The sequence below is a fragment of the Biomphalaria glabrata genome, chromosome 8 (genome assembly GCF_947242115.1).
Source record: "Biomphalaria glabrata chromosome 8, xgBioGlab47.1, whole genome shotgun sequence".
In the NCBI taxonomy this organism is placed as follows: Eukaryota; Metazoa; Mollusca; class Gastropoda; family Planorbidae; genus Biomphalaria; species Biomphalaria glabrata.
The window spans coordinates 1,700,557-1,722,108 of record NC_074718.1 but is presented as its reverse complement, the minus strand read 5'-3'; the positions used below and the strand labels follow the sequence as shown (position 1 = coordinate 1,722,108).

General features: G+C 37.7%; 1 protein-coding gene across 9 annotated transcripts in view; it reads left to right on the top strand.

Annotated features, from left to right (window-relative positions):
* Nucleotides 1-5,320: 5,320 nt before the first annotated feature.
* Nucleotides 5,321-21,552, top strand: part of LOC106053297 (DNA ligase 1-like) — a 32,887-nt gene continuing 16,655 nt past the window's right edge. For 6 of the 9 annotated variants that reach the window (XM_056039645.1, XM_056039648.1, XM_056039649.1 and 3 more), the window contains exons 1-2: nucleotides 5,321-5,475; nucleotides 20,224-20,386. In XM_056039645.1, the coding sequence (XP_055895620.1) occupies nucleotides 20,266-20,386 (121 nt within the window). In that variant the 5' untranslated portion in view covers nucleotides 5,321-5,475; nucleotides 20,224-20,265. Of the gene's footprint in view, nucleotides 5,476-17,636; nucleotides 17,752-19,485; nucleotides 19,719-20,223; nucleotides 20,387-21,552 lie in introns of those variants that run through there. The other 3 variants (XM_056039647.1, XM_056039643.1, XM_056039642.1) reach the window with 3 other exon arrangements.

Here is a 21,552-nt window from a genome sequence, read left to right as displayed (position 1 = left end):
GCAAGGCGTTTTGTGGAGCGCCTGTTTTTTTGTTTGTTTTTGTTTTCACGCATAAGACCTCAACAGAACAATGGTACGTCACTCCGGAGTTAACCGAACTTTTTGCTGACTCCTCTCAAAAAATCAGTAGGTCCTACTTAGAACTTAGAAGATGAAACCACTCCACTTAAGCTAGGCTAATAGTTTACTTTTAAAAACACTGGTGATAATGTCATCTTAATTTGATGAAGAAAGATTTAAACTCAAGTGTGAAGTTGCTGCTACAATGCAAATACACAACTTTTAGCCATTGAAACAATAATCTCTCCTCGTTTGCCCCCCCCTTTTTTTTCCCCATTGTGTGCACATTGTAGTTTGAGAATCGCTGATCTAACGCTTTCCAGTATTATTGGTAACTTTTAGAAGTCGGCTTAACTTTCACTTTTGTAACTTGTCTAGATTCTAAAAGGAAGCGTGTTTTCATCTATTATAGTAGATTTCCCTTTCCCCCTGGACTGTCAAAGTTGTTCTCTGTTTGACTTGACACAAATCTATTATCACATATTCGGTGTGGGGGTTACACTTGATACCACTGGTATTAGTATCGCTCAAAACCATTTTTTTTTATGAATGTGTGTAGCGGGTCATGTGACAGGAGAATGAGGACAGACGCGGATTTCCTCCCCATTCCGATTGGTTGAGAGTGAGACACACACCACCATTTTTAAAGCCCCAGACAAAGCTCTCGCGAGAAACTGCTGTGTTGGCAGAATGGGTGGGTATTGGGTAGTCTTATTTGAAGTCGTGTTAGCTGTCACACTGCAGCTGGGGATTTCGGTCTAAATCTTGAGAGTTCCTTACAAAATACTTGGGACTATTTAAACCAGGGGTTCTCAACCTGTGGATAGCGACCCTTTGGGGGGTCGATTGACGATTTGCCAGGGGTCGCCTAAGACCATCGAAAATATGGATTGTTTTTGTCTATTCTTCTATTGTTCTATGTGTGTGTGTGGGGGGAAGGGGTCGCGGCAGAGTGGGGGATTGTAAAAAGGGGTCGCCGAGCATAAAAGGTTGAGAAACGCTGATTTAAACTGTTTGTAAAAGATAGGCTGCACGTGAAGGCAGTTTGAGAACATGTTAACAAGTTGCTTGAAGTATATGCTAACTATGTTGCGACATTAATACGTATCTGTTTAAATGTTTTGAAACATAGACAAAAAACTGAGAGAGCATTGACTAGAGACAGCTGTGGTCTTGAATACATGGCGTCATCTGAGCTCTGTTGACGGCCATTGGAGCAGGGGAGGGGAGAGGTGCTATGGCATTCCGTTGTCTGTGCTTTACAAGATTCTTTCCGACTTTGGCTGTCTGGTCTTTGTGTATGCGCTCTGGACTGTCGTCTCTAAGCTCCCGGGTTCGGACACTGCACACTGTCATCTATAATAGACACACTTTAAACAACAAGAGTCTCAATTAAAACATTGATTTATTAGTCTTCTATTCGTCTCCTTTGCTCCTGTATCTTGTTGTGAATCTGACCCACTTTTACACACACTCCTGACACACTTTCTTTGCTGTTTACTCAACCATGTACAATCAAAAGGTCAACTTGTCATTTCATACACAGGTACACACACTACACCACTAGCCACTCAAAACACATACACACTGACTATCACACGTCCATCCGCAATCTGTGGAAATTTCGGGCTAGGATGCAACAATCTTCAATACTGAAGGAACAGCCGAAACATGTACAACAAACATTTATCATCGTCATTGAAGAGTGTACTGGTCGCCTGGTATGTGATTAGCGCTGTCACGATGGTTCCATGTCTCAACTCTGCTCGCTGCCATCGCTTGCCATCCTGCAGGACGTCTGGACTCATCTCTGCCTGTGGTCCCTTCTGGGGGCATAGGCCACCAACCAGCTTCCTCCAGGCATCTCGGTTCTGGGCGAGTCTCTCCAACTGTCTTGCCCATCTGCTTGGCAACTGCTTCCAAATCGCGGTGCTATGTATTCCTGGGCCGTTCCCTCTTCCTATTTCTTTGGGGGTTCCAGGTTACGACTGGACTAGATCCTAATAATAATCGTCAGTTCTGGAAGAACGTCCGAATCGTATAAAATAAACATTTTAATGTCATTGACCATCGTCCTTTCTGTAGTCAGGCAGGCGAGCCGATTTTTTTTCCTTTTTTTTTTTGGAAAATTCATTCTCCACAACCATCTAGTCTTCTCATCTGGGAAGCGTGGTCGAGAGGCCAAGTGCGCTTGAACTTGGCTTGGCTTGGCTACCTAGAAGGCAGCACGGAAAACTAACTCCTAGATACCCCCTTCGCTTCCCCCCCCCCCCACTGGTCCACAAATGAGATTGGACCAAAAGCGCTCTGAGCATGCTATAAGCATGAAAGCTATAATAATACTCTCTGTTCTGCTCTATTATGTTCAGGGTATGATTTTTTTAAAAAAATGTACTTTGATTCTTTGAAGCTTGTAACATTATTATATATATGGCAATGTCAACGATTCCGAAGATTAAGGATGTTTGTTTGTAAAATGTTTTACATAATTCGGATGTTCCTTCAGAGTTGAAGATAGTTTACTTCCTAGTCCAAACCTCCCGCAGGACGACGGGGGATGGGAGCGGGCAGGGTTTGAACCCTCGACCGTCGATAAATCCGAACGACAGACCAGCGAGCAAACCGCACGACCAGGCAGCCATCCTGGATGTGTGCAGTGTTTCACATGACTACGCAAACCCAGTTGCGACCTGCATATTTTCACGCATTTCGTGCTGACAAGGCCGTTGTCCGCTGTCGGTCTGTTTTTTTTTTTTTTTTTTTTTTGATTTGAGGCACATGTTTAAGTTTTCTTTCCGTCTTCTGTGTCTGTCTTCAATAAAGACTTTTCTTTGAGTCTCAAATGTTTGTTCCGCAGCCTTCGTGAGTGCTCTCTAACTGTCTCTCTCAGAGACACTGCCAGCTACTTTCATCTATGCCAATGAGGTCGAAATGGCGCCTGAGTTGATCTTTATGCTACCTTGCCTCATAGTGGCGCCCGGGTGGAAACGATCGTAAGAGGAAACGATTAGGCTAAAGGGTAGCAAAACAAGACTCCCGTGGGGGTGCCTAAGTGGGGTGCGAGAGCATCCTCATTGCACTGCTCCCACAACCTTGTCACAATCCAGGCGCTGTTCCTCAAGGGGCCGTTACATAATAAATGGCGTGTCCCGCACGGTTAGCCTGGTATTGAAAAGAAAAATGACGCGGGTCTTAGTAGATCTATACACGGCCTCTTGCCGCGATTCTGACCGGCGCCTTCGACACGGAGGTCACGTTCTGACCCACCCGCCAGACAAAACAGTGTACACTGTTTTCATACAGGCCGGTGAGAGGGAGCTCTTGTTCACTTTTGCTGGCCTAGAGTTCCAAGAGCCGAAGGCTCAACTCTACCTGACAGTTTAAGAAGAAGAAGAATAGCGCTTACAAAAAAAAAGGGGGGGGGGCATATAGAAGTCTGTATTCTGTCTGACCTTATGACGTATAGGAGGACCATTCATAGCTGTACTAATTAGTTTATTAGTTGCTGATAGCATAGTTTGTTAAAGCGTTTTAGTGTTTATATTTAAATCATAGAAAATGGGTTGAATGATTCATATGTTAGGAACATGTACACCTACGATCTATATAAAGGCTTGTAAATTTATTAATGAATTTAAATGCCAGACCCCATTAGACATTAGTTGCTTTACACTGAGTTAAGTTTTTTTCTTTTGACTTCCAGTGTGGCAAACAGGTGAACGCGAAAGGAACAGGAATACATTAGGTTACTATTACTGGGCCGACGAGATATATCTTCCGTTTTAACGGGTGCACTGACCCGTGGCCTTTCTGGTATTATAAGTTCGTTTTCATTCTATCTTGTCTTCATGGTTGACTCCAGGGCAGGATTTTTGTGGAGGACCCTACCCTTTTTTCGAAAGCTCTAATAAAAATTCACTTATTAAAAATAATACTCATATCTACAAGCATGCCATATTTGAGGAGAAAGAAATATAGGCTTAGTAATTGTAGGCCTAAATTTAATCCCATTTTATTTTTTACTTTAATTTAATATGTATATTTTAGCTATAAAAATTTATATTTTCGAGTTTGTGGAGAGTAAGGGCCTGGATTGACGCACTGCCGTAAACCCGGATCTCCATTTATATTACAAGCGGACACTTCTTAATCACGACATAATCTTCAAATACAAAATCTAATAAAATAATCAGAAAGACTCAAAGATAAAGGCACATTCCTCCTTCCATATGCCAGGATAAATTTATACAAATGCTTCTATTTCCCTACTGCTATTAGAGCATGGAATGGGTTCCCTGAGCCAGCCAGAAAAAAAAAAACACAATACCTTGGCTGAATTTAAGAAGTTGGTTAACATGCATGATCATGTAATCATCTTCTTTTTCTTTTTAAGTAACGTCTGTATTTTATAAGATAAGATAAGACGACCGTGTTGTCATATGAAAGTTTTGTCAGTAAACGTGCGAATTTTTTTTTTTTTAATAATACATAAATAAAAATGAAAATCATTAAAGTTTCTGATCCGTTGAAGTTTGTATATATATATATTATTTTTCTCTCTTTTGTGGGGGGCCCCTCTCATGTGGATGCTCTTGGGCCGTAGTCCCTTAACTACGGGCCCTGCTTGTCTTAGTGCGATAAGAGTCTATCCACACAGTTCGCTTTCTTTAATTCTAATCTGTATAGAGTTGCTATAGACGATGAAAACATGGTGAATAAATTTGGAATATTGGATGAGTGACATATTCTTATGACTGATGCCCAAATAAGTCGCGAGCGATTGGTAAGACTAAATATCTTGGATTACGTTTTGATCTACATGTTCACTGCAGAAGTCTGGTCTTGTGTGACCTCTAAGATATTTATAGATCTGTGGGTGTGACGCTCTCCTCGAGGTCAGACCAGTGTATCAATGAGAAGACGTGGAGGGGAATGAATGAACATAGTCCAGCGGCGGCCTCTTGGTTGGGTGCTTGTTCAATGACCCTAGAGCTTGACAAGGAGCCACTGGTGTGATAAACTCAGTTAGCTTAATGACATTTCTGCTAGATCTGGATTTTTTCAATCAAATTCTCCTCCCCCCCCCCATTTCCCGCCCCCTCCTCACTTTTAATTCAGTGTCTCAAGACAGTGACTTGTACGAGAGCCCCGGTCTACTGTCACTTGCTTGAAAATGAGTCACACTATCGTCTTGAGTGCATGTGTGTGTATCACTGTGCGTGTGTGGAGAGTGTGTGCCGCCCCCAGGCTGACATCCAGTTAGCTACCCCCCCCCTCCTCCCCCAGCGAGGCGGTGTTGTTGATAGTGCGGCCTGTGTGTTCTGCCACCAATCCCCTCGACTGTGTGCGCGTCTGTGGCCAGTTAGTTTGTACATCTTTCTTCCCCCAGCTCATATACGGAAGTGTTAGACATCGGTAAGTTGGCCACTTTTTGAAATTTCTAATTTGTTTCTATGCACAATTTGTTTGGATTTATTTTGATGCATAAAAAAAAACACACACACATTGCAACAATATAGTCCATAATTGTCAACTCCCAATAAAAAAAAACAACTATTTAAAAAAAAACAAACTTATCCTCTGACAATTTTAGAAAGTTTATTGCCTCGAATTAGCTAGATTTAGATCTAGATCTCTTAGGCGATGCGGAAGTTACTCTCATTTTGTTTCTTAGTTTTTAGCTTCATCGGTTAGATTCTAAATGTTCTTGTGGCTAATAATGTAGTGTAAATACATAGTGAGGGTAGATCTAGATTTATATTAAAAACAAAATATTTAGAACTAAGCTTCATAACGCTAAACACTGCGATTACCATTTAGATGTGGATAATTCGTAAAGCGTCCGTAGAGTTTAGCGAACTGCATCTAATGATCTAGACCTAGATTATCTTCTTATCTTATAAATTACAGACGTTACTTTAAATTAAAAAAGATGAAGATGATTACGTTCTATGCCTTTCCATAGGTCAATCTATAATAGTCATGCATGTTAATCAATGACTTTAACTCTGCTGTTGTTTTTCCTGGCTAATCCACTGCAAACCATTCCATTCTCTAATACTACTAATAGCACGAAGGAAGAAGGAGTATTTGTACTAATTTGTCCTAGCATTAGATATATAGATTTAGATATGTAGATAAATATTGACTACATCTAGATTTAGTCTGCTGTAGGTTGTTCGGTAGCATGTTCTCAGTGTCCACTAAATAGATACTTTTCATTTGAGTGTTACTAAGTGCCTATAAGTTCCATAACAGGATTGCATGTTGTTTTTTTGTTGATAACATTTTTCTAACCAAAACATGTAAACAAAAACAAAGCCGAGCTGCCTAATGACGCAGAAACGTGTAGGCTTTGGCTAGAAATAGACTTATTGCGTTTGATGCACCGCACACTGAGTTGGTGAATATAGTCTCAACAGCAGTCCTGTGTACGGAATAAACAAACTCTAGTCTACTAGATCTAATGTCTGTTATTTAGCTGATCTAATCTTGGCTGTAGTGGGCTTTCAAGGTTGAGTGACAGTTAAGCTTAGGCCAAAACGAACTTTAAAAATAAGGGGGGGGGGAGTAACATTTATAAAAGGATCATTAATAATACAACAATAATAATTTTTATTATCTATATAGGCTAGATATGGATTATATTTAGATCTATATAAAAAAACGACAGTATTTAAAATAGAAACAGAACCTCCCATCTGATTGGCATGTAATGTTGGCATGTAATGTTGATTTAAAAATACGTCACAGCTAAGAGTACAGCTGGCGGGTGGCTTTGATTACATTCCAAGAACTCCTGGTCATAGAAGAACATTGAGATGTGAGACAGGGCTGTGGTGTTTGTTGAAATGTACGTAGTTGGCAACTTGTTCGTTCGACAAACTGGATTTTAACAAAGAGACTTGTTTACACCGCATCTCAGAGTTGTCTAGATCTATTGTCTCTGCACCTTTAGCATAGGATGATGTAGCCCTGAATTAATCGAGCATGTAGTCTAGTGGAGTCATCGAAAATGTAGTCTAGTAGAGTCATTGAGAATGTTGTCTAGTGGGAGTCATAGAGAATGTAGTCTAGTTGAGTCATTGAGAATGTAGTCTAGTGGAGTCATTGAGAATGTAGTCTTGTGGAGTCATTGAGAATGTAGTCTAATGGAGTCATCGAGCATATTACCTAGTGGAGTCATCGAGAATGTTGTCTAGTGGAGTCATCGAAAATGTTGCCTAGTGGAGTCATCGAAAATGTTGTCTAGTGTTGTCTAGTGGAGTCATCGAGCATATTATCTAGTGGAGTCATCGAGCATATTATCTAGTGGAGTCATCGAGCATATTATCTAGTGGAGTCATCGAGCATATTATTTAGTGGAGTCTTCGAGTATATTATTTAGTGGAGTCTTCGAGCATATTATCTTGTGGAGTCATCGATCATATTATCCAGTGGAGTCATCGAGCATATTATCTAGTGGAGTCATCGAGTATGTAGTCTAGTGGAGTCATCGAGCATATTATCTAGTGGAGTCATCGAGAATGTAGTCTAGTGGAGTCATCGAGCATATTATCTAGTGGAGTCATCGAGTATGTAGTCTAGTGGAGTCATCGAGCATATTATTTAATGGAGTCATTGAGAATGTAGTCTAGTGGAGTCATCGAGCATATTATCTAGTGGAGTCATCGAGAATGTAGTCTAATGGAGTCATTGCTGCTGAATGTGTTCGTGGAGTCACTAGTGTTGAACGGAGTCATTGGAGAAATGTGTAAAGTCTTTACAAATTAGTAATAGCATTGATATGTAAGCCTATATTTGTCCTTGGGGTCGAATGTTGGCATTGAAGTAGGCCTCTAAGTAAAGTGGGGCCTGACCCAGCAAAGTTCAAATCACTGATTAACCATGCACGACCAGGTGGACACATAAAACTCATCGAACGTAATTATCTTCTCTTTTGAAGTAACGTCTGTTATTTATAAGATAAGATAAGACATTGAAGTATAGTGTAGTCTTGGGGTTAGGATTAACCCCGAGTCTAATGATGGTATTGCAATAATCGGATGGCATTGAAGGACCGCAATGATGGCAATGTAGAGTGTTGCCTGTAAACATGTACGAAATGGCCAATAGTTGTGTAGGCCTAAATCGAGGCAATGAATGCTTGTAGACTAGTGAAAATATAAATTAGGTCAGGGCCGGTCTTAGCTAATTTGAGGCCCTAGGCGAAATGAATTTGGTTCCCCCTGCCCCCCCCCCCCCCCCCCCAAAAAAAAAAAAAATCAAATATATTTTCTCTAAAGAATGTTTTTTTCTAGAGTCCTTTGCGAGGCATCCAAAAAAATCGGAGGCCCTAGGCTGCCTAGATGGACTATGCCTAAGGCCGGCCTTGCTAGTGTGTAGGTTGTCTAGTGAACAAATAATTAAGGCTACTTCCAGTAACTACAGGGGGACAACGGAATACGACTGTTAGGTCTTAGGTGTATTAAGAGGCAAGTAAGCGACAGTCCATAGCAGAATATATAGGTTTGTGTATGTGAAGGGGGTTGAGACCCAAAATCAGCTTTCTCATATTATGACCTAAACTCGTCTAGTAGCCTATGCAATAGTGACGATATACCGGTACGCATAGACGTAGTCATAGTTGTTTATTTATGTTACACACAGTCTAGTGCCAAATCAGAGACTTACGTGTCAAATTTAAAAAAAAAACTAGTATTCCAAAACGAGGTTGAAATACTGACCTAGTTAAATTTGGTGTTTTTTTTAAACTGCTATTTAGTTCTACAATTTTAGACTCTTGCTTAGCTAGCACCCCCTCCCCCAAACCAGACCCTCTACTTTGGTTGCTAATGGTCTCTTTAATTGCTTATCGACATGTACAACTGATGTAGGTAGCAACGTGTACGGTCTCGCTAGCAGTCTGAATGGTATGCGCTCGGGCTGTTTTCTTGACGGTCCGGAGTTCAAATCTCTCATGCCGACTTGCTGCTGTCTTGTAGATTTTAGCTATAGGTGTATTCTTTATTTCTAAGCAAATTCTGAAAGCTACAATACTTTTGACAATGATATTTACGGCTATGATACTTTTGACAATGGTACTTATGGCTACAATACCTTTGACAATGAGATTTACGGCTACGATACTTTTGACAATGATACTTATGGCTATGATACTTTTGTCTAGGATACTTATGGCTATGGTACCTTTGACAATGATACTTATGGCTACAATACTTTTGACAATGATACTTATGCCTACGATACTTTTGACAATGATTCTTATGGCTACAATACTTTTGACAATGATACTTATGGCTATGATACTTTTGCCTAGGATACTTATGACTATGATACTTTTGTCTAGGATGCTTATGGCTATGATACCTTTGACAATGATACTTATGGCTACAATACTTTTGACAATGTTATTATGGCTACGATACTTTTGACAATGATACTTATGGCTACAATACTTTTGACAATGTTATTATGGCTACGATACTTTGACAATGATACTTATGGCTATGATACTTTTGACAATGATACTTAGGGCTATAATACTTTTGATACTTGTGACAATGTCTTATTTCTCCTCCAGTCTATTTCACTAATGTCTAAGTTATTTGAGTTCTGTGTAATAAAAGTTGAAACGTAAAGTTTAAATACAACACAAGTACGTAGATGTAGAGACTGGCTCTGTGTGTGTACGTAGATGTAGAGACTGGCTCTGTGTGTGTACGTAGATGTTGAGACTGGCTCTGTGTGTGTACGTAGATGTAGAGGCTGGCTCTGTGTGTGTACGTAGATGTAGAGACTGGCTCTGTGTGTGTACGTAGATGTTGAGACTGGCTCTGTGTGTGTACGTAGATGTAGAGGCTGGCTCTGTGTGTGTACGTAGATGTTGAGACTGGCTCTGTGTGTGTACGTAGATGTAGAGACTGGCTCTGTGCATGCAGACAAAGTAGATATTCAACGTCTATCATAAGAACACGCCCCCTTCCTCTGTCACGTAAACATGTCTGTCCACTGATGTAGTCAAGTCAAGCCACACAGGGCAGACTTAAAGAACCGTTTAGAGATAGACATACAGATTTAGAAACAGAAACATTCGGATGGCTGCATGATCATGCGGTATGCGCTCTGGGTCGTGGTCTCAATGGTCCCGGGTTTGAACCCTACCCGCCGCGATTCAGCGAAATGTTTCGCTAGGATTCAATAATCATTAATTTTGAAAAAAAACAACATCGGAAACATGCAAAATATTGAGAGCGATATTTAGATTAAGAATTATTTGGAGAAAAACTTGAGGAGACCATTACGTTTTATTTATTGATATATAAAATTGTAAAGTGAGTTTGTAATTGTGAGTTTGTGCAAACATGTTTGTATTTGTCTTACTTTATTTCTACTAAACAGCGTTTACAAATCTCAAACTCACTCTGTCTGTCTGGTACAAAACTTATATCAACTCACTCTGTCTGTCTGGTACAAAACTTAAATAAACTCACTCTGTCTGTCTGGTACAAAACTTATATCAACTCACTCTGTCTGTCTGGTACAAAACTTAAATCAACTCATTGTCGACTACACAAGAATGAATAAACAATTAGTTAATTAATGGTTTTTTTTTAATATATGAAAAGGGGGATAAATCTTACATTATTGATATATGACAGTAATTGTGCGGTCCTCTCTGTTGTTAAAGTATTTTTTTTATTTTACTTTTTCTCTAGTTTTTCCCATTCTTTTTCTTTTTAACTAACGCCTTTTAACCCTTTGAGACTTTTATCAGAACAGTGGGACTTTAAACTATTCCCCGCGGGCTAGCCACATCAGGCCCTCTACGCCATGTTATCCGGCACCGCGAAAATTCTACCCACTTTGCATAATGAGGCCGTAAGGGTGCATCGGCTCCAGTTGATTTGACGAATTTTTTTTTCGTCTGCGCTGATGTGTGCCAGGCCAGGAGAGATTGGCACCTGTGAATGTACTAGTGTTTTTTGGGTATTGGCGGTGTTCGTAGGAAGTCAGTCACTGGCCCGCATATTATTTGTTTCTGTATGTAGTAGTTTTGTAATGCTTTCTTTGTGTACACTGCTAGCAATATTCTGGTCTTACTGTGAAATATGCTATTAATTAAATAGGAAAAATAATTTGTGTCATTTTATATAATCAATTGTTTATCTTAGACTAACTATTTGACTCGAGTTTTTTTTTAAAGATTAAGAATATTTCTGGTAGACGACTACCTACTACTAGCACGTTGGTGATGGATACACTTCAAAAAATTCTATTGTATTCCTTAGGGCACCTGCAAGATCTAGATCTATTTAGTAGAAACGTGATTTCTCCGTTGTCTGTTGACAATTAACTCCCCTAGTCAAGTACCATAAATAGCGCTTGTAATTTCAAGTGGTTTTTGGTTCAACCGGAAGTCTACTTCCTACCTAGCACGTTTGGGTTCATGTGTTAACAGCGGGTCCCCCACCAGGAGCAACAAGGACATTTGCATTTAGGTTTCACTCCACCTCAACCCCCCCGAAGCGAACTTCAATCAAGGTGTTTATTTTGTGTACGTTGTAATATATATATATATATAATATATATATATATATATATTACAAATCTTTTCAAGGAAAAAAAGCAGAAAACTTTTGTAAATTCTTTCTCTAGGCTTGTACAAGTGGTCAATCAGCTTCAGAATCGCTGGATTAGCGTATAATTTCTTGTTTAAATCTCTGTAGTGTAACAGTAGCAGGATTACTTTTTAAAAAATTGTCGTCTGCTATTTGTTTTTTGTTTTTTTTGTGTGTGTTACAGTAATCTCCCCTTGCCACTTTTCCGTTAATTTTTATTTCGCTCTTTATTTAAATGTGTTTTTCTTATTTTCCCACTGTGCGTATTGCGTTGCAGGGTAAACAAGTTTTGCTAAGTCAACAAACACTCAGTACATCATGCTCCTTGTTTATCTCAAGGCTTCAACTGAAATAATGTTTTTGTGCTTGGCGGCGTATTTAGCCACGCCTACGCAGACAATGCAGACCACTGAGATATCTGGAGAGTTGGTTCAGGCCTGTGTGTGTTGTGGGGAAAAAAAACGGGGGGGGGGGGCTCTTGTGACGCATCCGTTAGTTATGACGCGGGACATGGTGTTCACCGTCTGACCAGCAGTCCCTGAAATGTTTCTCACCTGTACCCTGGCCTGGAATAAATTCACTCGATTCAAACGTAACAGAATATTTAGTAGTTTAACCCTTAAAACGCGTGTGGTAGGTTAGCCTCTTAACATCAGAATTGTGATTCCATTTTGTATGCACTTATTGTAAAACAGCTCAGCACTTTAAGGGTTAATAAGAAGCACGTTAAAAAACAAAAAACAAAAAAAGAAACGAAGAAAGAAATGTAGAACATGAGAGAAATAGATCTAAATTTTGTTCCAGGCTATTCAAGTAAATGATCCGCTACCTCACTAGATAATTCTGGACTTCACGATGTTATGTCTTTAGCAAATAAAAAAATATATATGTGTCCGTAGTGGTCCACGGGCAGACGATATCATGTGGCCACCACAACGACAACCGCTTTTAACTGAGACTTGTCAGTTTTCTGGAAGTTCAGAGCAGAATGGGCGCCCTTAAAATTCCAGCCTTCATCGACATTTAACCTTTTAAACTCACGGCCCTAGATTTGGAAGCCCAGCATTCTATCCCTGTACCACTGCATTCTATCACTGTACTACTGCCCTCATGGTGTGCGTATATAGTATGTTATATGTATCTCTTGCCTTTTCCGGTATATCAAGTGGCTAAGTTAGTCTGCGTTTTAATGTCAAGGACACTGTGAGATGGAGACGTATCAAAAACCGCAGAACCTCTGAGAACTACGTCACTAGAAAAAAAGTTCAGTAGAAGATACAATGAGTTAAAAGCTGTTTTAGAATGCACAGACCATTAATTGAGCAATCATTTTGACGACTCCAGTCTGATGTAGCAGCTCTCATAACACCCAGCACATCAAGATACCTGTTGCTTAAAATCTACCTTTAATTAAAAACAGACCCCCCCCACCCCGCTCCCCTCTCTTTTACCAGTTGAAGCTGCAGCAGCGACACTTTGCAATATCGCCCAACACTCCCCCCCCCCCCCCCCTTTGAGTTGAACATATGGCCGTAGAATGAGTAATGGCGGCACAGCTTGAGAGAGAGAGAGAAACACAATCGTTGACTTAGTTATCAAACACTTGTACAACGAATGTCAAGTCTGTTGGGGACATCGGTCACGATCATATTAACAATGTCAAGGACGCTCGATCAAAATTGCCAACTAAATAAAATAAAAATTGAGCTGCAAACGATGAGCTTAGAAATTTGATTTAGCACACACTAAAATTAACATCTATCTGTCACGTCCCCAGTGACACCTCATTGTTTACAAAATGAGGACATTGTCTCAAATCAGGTCAGCGTACCCACGCTTAAATGCCAGAAAGATGCCGATTAAAACTACAGCAGGGAAACAAAATTAACATAGCTTAAATTCCAAAAACAGTTCCTAGTGACACCTCATTGTTCACAAAATGAGGACATTGTACCTATCTCAAATCCGGTAAGCGCACTCACGCTTTAATGCCAGAAAGACGCCGATTAAAGCTTAGTTCAAGGCTACAGCAGGAAAACATAATTAACCTAGGTTAAATTACAAAAACAATTAAAAGGAAAATTAAATGTAAACGGGTCAAGGAGTCAAGGATGGGTATTGAGATGTCACTGTTCTTTATCCTAAAGAAAGATATAAAAGGCGGAGTGTTAGCTTGAGACGAGAGAGAGAGCTAGAAAGTTAGACTTAGTAGTCGCTAGTTTTTAAAGTAAATATTTACTCATTTTATTGATCATTTTCACTGAATCCTGTATCTGTTTTATATATCTTTGTACATACATTTATTGTTTCAAGTTTAAGTTTTAAATAATTAAAACTAAAGAAAAACATATCAGCACTTTGTTACTTCATTGATTATTAAAGTGTTTGAACTATAATCAAGGCACCTCCGGACCCACGTATGTCACAAGTTTATAGCATCAAGATCAGCCAGTTAAATAAACATAATAAACACGTGACACTATCTACCTTTTAAAATATACTTATTTTCTTATCTTATTAAATACAGACGTTAATAATAATAATAAAAGAATATAATTGCGTCATACTTCCGGTAATTTGTACATCGGATATACCAAAAGAAGCCAGCTATTTTTAGCTTTTCCGCCATAGATGAAAATGTCTAATTTCGTCCCTTTTCCCGACACAAAACACTAGAAAACAAAATCTACGGATGTATTGGCTGCCTGGTCGTGAGGTTTGCTCGCTGGACTGGGTCCAGGGTTCATACCCTGCCATCCCCCCCGTCGTCCTGGGGGAGGTTTGGGCTAGTATGTACATTATCTTCATCTGTAAAGGAACATCCGAAATATGTAAAATATTTTACAAACATTTCATCAATATCTTCTGTCATCTTACATGCTGTCTCCGAGTGACTGTTATCTTTCATATTCTCATGTGTGCCATCTTTCATGTTATCTTTATCTCTGTTATCTTTATGTCTGACATCTTACACGTTATCTTTGTCACCTTACATGGTATATTTATATCTGACATCTTTCATGATACCTCTATGCCTGACATCTTACATGGTATATTTATATCTGACATCTTTCATGATACCTCTATGCCTGACATCTTACATGTTATAGTTATGCTTAACATCTAACATGTTACCTCTATGTCTGACATCTTACATGTTATAGTTATGCCTAACATCTAACATGTTACCTCTATGCCTGACATCTTACATGTTATCTTTATGCTTAACATCTAACATGTTACCTCTATGTCTAACATCTAACATGTTACCTCTATGTCTGACATCTTACAGGTTATAGTTATGCTTAACATCTAACATGTTACCTCTATGTCTGACATCTTACAGGTTACCTTTATGCCTGACATCTTACATGTTACCTCTGTTTGACATAAGGCACGACATGGCCTAAAATTGTGCCGATGTGCCTAAAACCAAAACTGTTTGACATATGTTATCTTTATGACTGACACCATACATAAAATCTGTATGTCTGACATCTTACATGGTTATGTCTGTCGTCATTCGTGTTACCTCTGGGTTACCCCCAATTCATGTTAACATCTTATGATTCCATAGTCTTCAACCACATTGACTATTTCAATTATAAAAAACATATTTAAAAACTTCCAAATTTAAACTTTGCAATGTGCCATTGAATCCACCAGACGAACATAACACCTCTTCGTGCGTCCCCCCCCCCTTTTTTTTTTTCTGTGTCATGGTTTAAACAAATAGTATGAGCCTAGCCTCTAACCCAACATTGCTCGGAGACATTCACGCTCTGATCATTCAGTGGTTACCTCATACTTGACACACAGGACTTGCTATCATTTCAAACACATGTCGACATATTATTTAATGTGAATTTTAGTATTATTTGCAAATATAAAACATAACCCAATAAAAATACTCACAGACTCATAAATTTGGCCACATTTCTTATTCCATATGCTAAGACAAATACGTGCATGGAACTTTTTGCCTGAATCAAAGTAATTTTTCTTATTCAAGGACAAATTCATATAATTTCTATTTCTTTATAAATGCTATTGTACCAGGAAATCAACTCGGAAAACTAACGACTTCTAATTAACAAACACGACTAATCTCTCCTCGCGTAGGGCGTAAAAATCTTCTTGGAAAGAATTTTTGTAATGCCTAAGGCTATAATAAGATGGCTACCTTGGGAAAAGACCGTTCTACGTATGCTCTACATAGCCTCGATTTTCATGTTTCAATTTGAACACAGGTTTTGTTGTGTGTTATTTACTTTCCGTTTTAAAATGTAATTTTCAGACACAAAATTAGAATTGAGACATTTTGTTCAATTCAATCATTTTAAATTAATTTTGTCACTGTTTAAAAGATTACGTCTTTAGTCATAGGTGCCAGTCGTTATTAGTAAGCAAATACAAACCTAAAAAAAAATAAAACTGCCCTCCCTTAACTCTGGCCCTGGTAGCACAACTCAGGGTTGGTGTAATTAAGAACCATTGACTGCCACTAAAGAAAAACTCCTTGTTATGGCTTGTAGACGGCGATAGAGGTCATCTTGACATTACAGTTCATTATCTCAACACAGATAGACAGAAATCTTTCTTTTCAAACACGTTTGCATTTTTTTTTATAGTTTGTTCAAAATACCCAGATCTGGTTGGAAAGACTGAGCAATGAAAGTACTTGATATTTTTACATCTACTCCAAGGGTACCAACTCTCAATCGTATGCACAAATTCAATGGCTTGCTAAATTTTGAAATACACAGAGATCTAGATATAAAATATTTCTAAAACTTGATATAGAACGTACTCTCAATATTTTAAAGCACAGTGCGAAGTAGATTTTAATCATGTAGATAGTTTAGGCTGAAAACAAGAACCTGATGATTTCTCATATCTTGGGTACACTAGTATGAATACGATATCCAGTGTGTAAGACACAGAATCAATAAAACAACATAACAAAAAGGTTACAAAAATGTTTTACATCAAGTCAACACCATCAGGAATAAAAGATTGCACTCTTTGACTAGTTAATACCCTGCTGTAAAAATGTGATTTCTAAATATAATCTCTTTCTTTGAATCTTTCCCCTTTGACATTTTATTACCTTACAGTTACATTTCATAAGACGTGAAACTCTTTGTTAACCATTGTTCTGACATTTGAAACGAATCTCAGCTGTAACTCCTGCTATTTTTAAATATCTTATAGACTCTATATTTAGATTTGTATTCAACTCCTAATAAAATAGACTCTTAATATTTGTGTAGCATTTTCAATCATGCTGCTTGCTAGTTCTAGATATATAATCTATAGGATGCAGGATTTATATATCTATTTGCATATGCACCCAGTAGAAGTAGATAAATGCAGATCTAGATCTAAACTAGTTTTTTTTTTTTTTTTTAAATTTAAAAAAACAAAGCTTATATCAACTATGTCTGGTAAAAAGTTTGAACATGCTTTTTCTCCCATTTCCCATTCTCGGATCAAGTAAAAATTTTGACAAGACAGTTCATTAATTATTGGTGATTAATTATTTTGTTTGATATGGAAAAAAGGGGAAATAATGCTACTTAATGAGAGATGTGGATGCATGTATGGATTTTATCCCCTTTTAAGGTTGTGACACGTTATTTTCTCCCACTTCCCATTATCAGATCAAGTTGAAATTTTGCTTAATTGTAGTAATTATTCATTGTCTGTATGATAATACACGAATCGATCCAAAAATGAACCAATTAGTTAATCATTTAACTAGTTAATTAAATTTGTTTATATAACAGAAAGGGAGCTAAACCCTGTAATGTTCAGTTAAATGGCAGTATTACCCTAATTTTAATTAGCGGCTCTTTCCCTTCCATAAGCTTTGTTTACAAAAAAAGGTGTTTTTTTTCTATTGCTTATTTTTTTTTAAAATTAGAATCAGTAGTTGCAGCTAATTTGATTTCATGTTTAAATCATTTTCACGTGAAAATACTCACACGAGTATCCTCTCGTAGATACATGGTCATTGATATTACTATTAATATTATAGAAGTAGAAGGGAGGCATGATATAAACTGTGGTAATAATATTATAATAATATGGCATAGACTATAGACAGTATAGTCTAGATCTTGTATAGATGATCTAGATCTATACACTATTTTTTAAATTATAAAATCATTTAAAATGATAATCTAACTTAACTTATTAAGCCTTGCCTTAGCCTTAGCCGCCTTAGGCTTAGCCTTAATTTAAGTAAGGTCTAGATCTAGAATCTAGATCTAGATCTTTAAACTTAAACTTAGTTAAGTTAGTAGATCTATAGTAGATCTATATAGATCTAGATCTAGTAAGTTGACGTTTAGTAGATAATAAACTTTAACTTTAAAAGTAAAGTCAGTAAAGATAATTTTAAAGTTAAAAGTATGATTACTGAATAAGTGAATTACTCAATTAGTGAATATCATCTATGAATTATATGATTTGATAATAATATTCATGACATTGATTGATTAGTATGATAATTAATCGTTTAATGATACTATACTAATTTAATTATTATTCAATTTTAAACTAAAATAAACTAAAATACTCAAATAGCATTGTAATTAGGTTAATAACTTTGCCATAGATTTAGATCTAGTGAAAATTTAAGATTTGATCAAATCATGTCAAATGAGATGTGGTATTTTGTGTTAATGTAAGTGTAATGATCTAGATCTACTATCATCTAGAGGTAGGACCAGTACATACAAAGACTCTAGATCTAGATATAGTCACCTTCTTTAGTGTGTAATGTTGGTCACTTTGGTCACTGGACTAATGAAAACATTCTTCAGAGTTTTGTTTTACATTCCACCATGTTACTGGAGTCTAGATCTAGACTTGTAAACATTCCTAACCCTAATTACTCTCCCCCTCTTCCCCTTTCCCTGGCTTAATCACACACAGGACTGGACAAAGATAAACTGGTTCATATAGACTACCAACTGGTCCTACAGTCTCTACAGTCATTGTAAATTACCTAAAGCTGAGGATCTGCAGTTTACTTAAAACATGGTACTACCAATGGTAGTGACTTGACCTTTGTTGTCTCTCTCACCTCTTGACCTTTTGGTTCACTCCTTCATTTGATTCATTCTACAAATTAGTGTGGAATTTGTTCTATTCAGACATAGTATACTATCTAACCTATGATTCAGACAGTATTCTATCTCATCATGATTCAGATATAGTATACTATCTCATTATGATTCAGATATAGTATACTATCTCACTATGATTCAGATATAGTATACTATCTCACCTATGATTCAGACATAGTATACTAAAAGTATACTATCTCACCTATGATTCAGACATAGTATACTATCTCACCTATGATTTATGTATAACTTCATTAAAGACTCAGCTTCTATACATGATTTTTAATTCCTAGTAGTTATAGTTATGATGCATGACTTTATGTAAAAATACACTTTAGCCATCCATATCAGAAATTGATTTAGATATTATTCTCAAACTCATCACTAAGTCATCAGTTAAAAAACTCTCTTCAAAGAATGTACTTTTGACATTCATTCATTCATTTTTTTTTAGGAATAAAATGTTCTTACTTCCTGCGGGTAATAAAATCTCACTTTGTTCAAAAGTTCAAACTACGGACCATCGTGCTACATACTCAAAACACACACCACCACATGTCACGGAACACATACCAGCAAATAACATGTGGCCAGGAAACGATACAGTCTAGTCTGGAGTTTTCTATTCATCTTCATACACATTCTTTTGTCCTCTCTTGACTGGGTTTCAAGGAACTATATTAGTTGACCTCATACTAAAGATAATGGAATTTGAAACAACAGGATTTTGCTATAATAAATATGTTGTGTTAAATGGGATTAAGAAACACTGAACATTCCACTGAGTCAGATCATGCTATTAGGAAAACTTAGTAGCACTCTTAGACAGCTATATATAGTTGGGCCTTTAATTAAAAACTAGATCTATAAAGTCTGTTTTGTTTATCTGTTTACATATAGAGTAAGTATTTCAATTGTCAAATGTTTTCATCAGGCCTAGAAATTTCTCTACACATTAGATGCTGTGTATGTAGGACAACTAGTAGTTAAATTATAATAGTTAAATCCTTCTGACGAGCAGAGTCATTTTGTATGTTGTTAAGATTTATAGAAGAAAAAACGTTTGTAGTTTGCTCCTCTGAACCTTTTCTACCTACCACCATTCCATATATTCATTTATAAAGTCAGTGTGCTATAAACATAAATACTCTTTGATAAACTATATCCAATCAAAGCATCATTTAGAACCAAGTTGGTGTTTTTGTCACGTCAAAGTGTCATTTAGAGGCTTCTCCTCTAGTGTTTATGTCATGTGAAAGTGTCATTTAGAGGCTTCCCCTCTAGTGTTTATGTCATGTGAAAGTGTCATATAGAGCCAGCCCCTCTAGTGTTTATGTCATGTGAAAGTATCATTTAGAGAACTAACGTTAATGTTAAATTCAAATGATTTTTTCTTCTGATTGCAGATAACTTGATTCAGTTCAATCTTGTCCCACATTCTAAGCATCATGTCTACCACACCTGCCAAGACTGCTCCAACTGAACTTCTGGCTGAGATCAACAAATCAGGCTCCACTAACTTACACCATGTCAATCCACAAGAGAAGAATCCATTGCCATCAGCAGAAGGTGAGCACCAGTTTTATTTTGTGTATTAATTGTTATTAATTCTGTTGATCTGTTTTGTTGTATATGTATTGTATGTATGTATTGGCCTCCTTCAGTCGTAGAACAACTATGGTTCATCTCAGAAGTGAGATGAAAGCCTGGGCATTGTTTATGGTCGGAACGATGTTGCCAACTAAGCAGTTCCCCACTCTCCGCGCAACTTCCAGGCTGTAGCACGGTGTGCCACAGTCTTCCTAAGGGTCACCAGCTCCTGATTTTTCCTCAGGGTTGTCTCCCGAAGCAAGGTTTGGATTCAGAGTTTTCCTTCTCCTAGATGGGTAGCCAACCAAGGCTAACGAGCCCCTCCTGCCCGAAGCTTACTGGTTTAGGTGCCAGTTGCTTGCCTCTGCCCCTTCTCCTGTCTGTGGTAACAGTTCCGCCAGGCTCAGTAACTGAACCACACATGAAGGCCAGGAGGTGGACTGGTTGTCAGAGGCTATTTGAGACGCATGCCATTGGAAGCACTTTATAGGTAATGATGGGCTTAAGACCATTACCACTTCCGGTGGCGTTAACAACCTTGCGGAACCAATTTTTGTTGAATATACTGATATTAACTCTCGTTGATTTTGTGTGTCCCCTGTATAATTTACAAGTGTTGTTGTTTAGAAATTAGTTGTTTTTTGTTTTAAATAAATTGACTTTCATACATTGACATTTAAAACAAAATGTAGAGCTAATATCTGTGTGAATAAAATGTATGTTTCTGTTCTGAAAAGCTTACATCCAAAGTTAAAAAGAAACACACTAGTTTTCTTTTAAAAGTTAGACTTTAATGCTAAGTATCCATCTCTTTGATAAAAGTTTCCCTTTCAGACTATGTGCTATATAGAGCAGATGATGAAAAGGTCATCTCTTTCTAAGCAAAAGAAAATTGTGTAAAATTATAATTTTTTTGTTACTTGTCTGTTGTTGTATTCATGAGCCATCAAAATAGACAACCCAAAGTATGACTGGATCTGATTCCTCCACAAGTAACTAGAACAGCCCATTTTAGAAGCTATATTTGACTTTATATCCAAAGCTCTGGCCTTCAGAAACCAAAAAAAAAAAGGCCCTAAGTTTGTCTTCAACTTGCCTCATTCAATTGCTTGGTCATGTGACTGAGTGAGAACTTTGGTTTAACC